Source organism: Arachis duranensis, chromosome 10, assembly GCF_000817695.3.
Source record: "Arachis duranensis cultivar V14167 chromosome 10, aradu.V14167.gnm2.J7QH, whole genome shotgun sequence".
NCBI lineage: Eukaryota > Viridiplantae > Streptophyta > Magnoliopsida > Fabales > Fabaceae > Arachis > Arachis duranensis.
Window position 1 is genome coordinate 95103073 of NC_029781.3, and position 3351 is coordinate 95106423.

General features: G+C 39.7%; 1 protein-coding gene across 1 annotated transcript; it reads left to right on the forward strand.

Annotated features, from left to right (window-relative positions):
• Positions 1-2163: 2163 nt before the first annotated feature.
• Positions 2164-3006, forward strand: LOC107471016 (uncharacterized). Its single transcript, XM_016090456.1, has one exon. It carries the CDS (start codon positions 2164-2166, stop codon positions 3004-3006), a length of 843 nt encoding a protein of 280 aa, XP_015945942.1.
• Positions 3007-3351: the final 345 nt, after the last annotated feature.

The following is a 3351-nucleotide window of genomic DNA, read 5'->3' on the forward strand; positions in this document are numbered from 1 at the left end:
ATCATGCGCACTGAAAATTCTCTGCACGAATCCGAAAAACGCTCACAAGAGGAGGAAGACCTAAAAGATAGGAGTACTAAGAAAGTGAAGATGGATGCAGCAAACGAGGAGGGTGCTCCCATGGAAGGAGTAGTCGAAGTGATCTTAGAGGAAGACTCAACTATGGAGGGCGTGCAAACAGAGTCGGCAGAGAATGTGGAGGCCTCTAATAAATCCAATGAACAAAATAAGGGTACTAAAGCTTCCTATAAGGATATGGTGATGGTTAACGTCTTAGAGGACTCTTTGAATCCTGAAGAAATTGTTCAGATGGTTTCTGAAGATTATGAATCTGAATTCGAGAAGGATAGACTTGCAGAAGAACCCCTAGCTCCCTTCAATCCCAAACCTGTTATCGAAGTGTCCCTAGAGGAATACGATGAATGGTGTAGGCCATAGAAACTCTCTCTTATTGTGAAACCGTTGGACAAAAAAATCAGGCTCCCTTTTATGGAGAGATGGGTAACCAGAAGATGGGCGAAGCAAAGCACCATCAACGTAATGGATCTGGAGGAAAAATTTTTCTTGATTCGTTTCCATGCTCAGGAGGACTATGCCTACGCCCTCTTCGAAGGGCCTTGGATGATTGTTGATCACTACCTTTTGGTCCAAAGGTGGAGACCTCTTTTCTTTCCTCACGAGATGAGAATCCAAAAAGTAGCTGTCTGGGTCCGCATCCCTAACCTACCAGCAGAACTCTACAACAAATATTTTCTAGGGAAAGTGGGTAAATCCCAGGACACTATGTTGAAAATCGACGGCCATACGTCCATACACTCTAGAGGAAAGTTCGCTCGAATTTGTGTTGAGGTGGACCTTAGGCAGCAACTTGTTCTTTCTTTCTCTGCTCTAGGTATGGATTTCTGCCTGGAGTATGAAGGCCTTCAGTTAATCTGCTTTAACTGTGGAAGATATGGCCACAGAAAGGACGATTGCCCAGAGTTGAGTATATCGGGCAACAGTCTCCATACCAGAAAGTTCACCCTCAAATCTGCTGGAATACTCCACTGACAAACGGCTAGAACAACCACATGCCAAGGAGGATCAGAATCAGAGTCAGAAAGGAAAAGAGCAGATAGAGAGCGAGAATCTCGCTGCAAATCAGAAAAGTAATGGCCAAGATATTAGCATGGATACACCACAAATAATGGCAATTAAGGATCAGCAACAATCATCCCCTTTTGGTTCCTGGATGGTAGTTAAAAAAATGCTAGAAGAGGCAAGCAATTAAATCAGGAACCAAAAAAGGAAGGATATGCAACAAATCAGTCATCTCGTTTTAATGTTTTATCTAATTTAAAGGAAGAGAATACCAACCAGATGAGTCAGAGCAGAATCAACAGTAACCCCTCCATGAAAGGAAAGGAAATATCAAAGAATCAATGGCAGAAATCTGAAACAAATTAGAACCATAGCTCTAACGTCCAAAAATTGAAAAATCAACAACCTGTCACAAGTCAGAATGGCAAGAAATTAATAAATCAGTCTAAGAAGATTACACCCGCTACTCAAAAAGGTAAAAATCAAGTTAACCAGGCTGAGGTCAGCCCAAACATAGCCACAACCCCACAGGAGATAGCTCAACAATCAAAAATAGGTAAACAAGGTGATCATCAAGACTATTTGAGGAGTTTTAGCTACATACTAAGGGAACAAGCAAAAGTCCACAGAGAAGGAGGGTATGTACTCATTGTTGGAGAAGTTCCAAGTACTATCTTCAAAGAAGGAATGACACCTCAAACAGGTCCATCCTCTTCGAGAGCTGATCCTCAACCTATCATAAACCACACTTTCGATCCAGGAGACATTCCCTATCATAACAATTCAGGATCTAAATACATGGTGGAAGATTAATCAAGCAACTATATGGTGGCAGGGGCTGCTGACCCTATGAGGACTACAGAAGTATCCTCGAATTGCTAAAGATTTATGCCTCTGTACCCTTTTTTATTCTTTCTTATCATAATGATTAGTAGGAATATTTTACTATGGAATTGTAGAGGAGCTTCTGCTAAAGGTTTCTCTACCATTATTAGATATATGAGCTTTAGATATCATGCTTCGCTTATTTGCCTTTTTGAGACCCACGTTTCAGGTTCTAAAGCAGAAAATGTTATTAAAAGAATGGGTTTTGACACTTGGACCATCAGTGAGGGGGAAGAATTCTCTGGAGGTATTTGGTGTCTCTGGAATAAAGATGTCTGGGATGTTCAAGTGCTACGCATTCACAAGCAACTAATCCATTGCAAGGTTTCTTGGAATAAACAAGAGCCCTGGTTCCTCACGGCTATATACGGTAGCCCTAATCCAACTATCAGAAGGGATCTGTGGTATATGTTAGAGAAAATTGCTAACCTTACAATTGGGCCTTGGTGTATCGGCAGCAATTTTAATGCTATTAAATCTGCCCAAGACTCTGGGGGAAGCTCCAACCTTTCCTCAGATACCAACAAATTTATTGATTGCATGTGTAACTGTGGCATGATGGAGGTTGAGATTTCTGGTTCTCCCTTTACATGGCAGCGGGGTCACATCAAGAGAAGGCTAGATAGAGTTCTAAGCAGCTTCAAGTGGGCTCAACTTTTTCAGGCAGCAGGAGTTAAACATCTATCTAAGTTGAAATCGGACCATCTACCTATTTTGATAGATTTTCAGCACACTATCCAGGATAACTCTAACAAACCTTTTCGTCTTCTTGCCCCTTGGTTACTTCATGATGATTACTCTAATCTTGTTAATGATGCATGGAATCCGAATGACTCATTGACTGATAATATTAACTCCTTTAATAATAGAGCTAAAGCTTGGAATAGAGAGACTTTTGAAAATATTTTCAGGAAAAAAAGTTGCATTATTGCCCGTTTAGAAGGCATCAATAAAAGTCTCTCATTTCAAAGTAACCCTTTTCTTGAAAAACTTCAAAAAGAACTCTGCATGGAATATGAGAATATTGTTGTTCAAGAGTAGAGTTACTAGTTTCAAATGTCCATATGCAATATTATCAAATTTGGGGACAAAAATTTTACTTACTTCCATCTTAAAGCTAATGGCAGGAGAAGGAAGAATAGAATTAAATCTCTAAAAATTGATAATGAAAATTGGTCTGATAATCCGGATGTTCTTAAAGCTCTAGGAGTGGATTTTTTTTAAAATCTTTTTTTAGCTGATACTAATGCTAACATTTTATTGTCGTTTTCTATCTCAGGTAACTTTCCAGCCCTATATGAGGAAGAGAGACAACTTATTGCTAAAGAACCTATTGATGAAGAAATTAAAGTTGTTATTTTTGATATGGGTGGCTGGAAAGCTCCA

Bases quoted from the DNA above. Each gene is read 5' to 3' on its own strand.
- LOC107471016 (XM_016090456.1), top strand. From the start codon at position 2,164: ATGGGTTTTGACACTTGGACCATCAGTGAGGGGGAAGAATTCTCTGGA.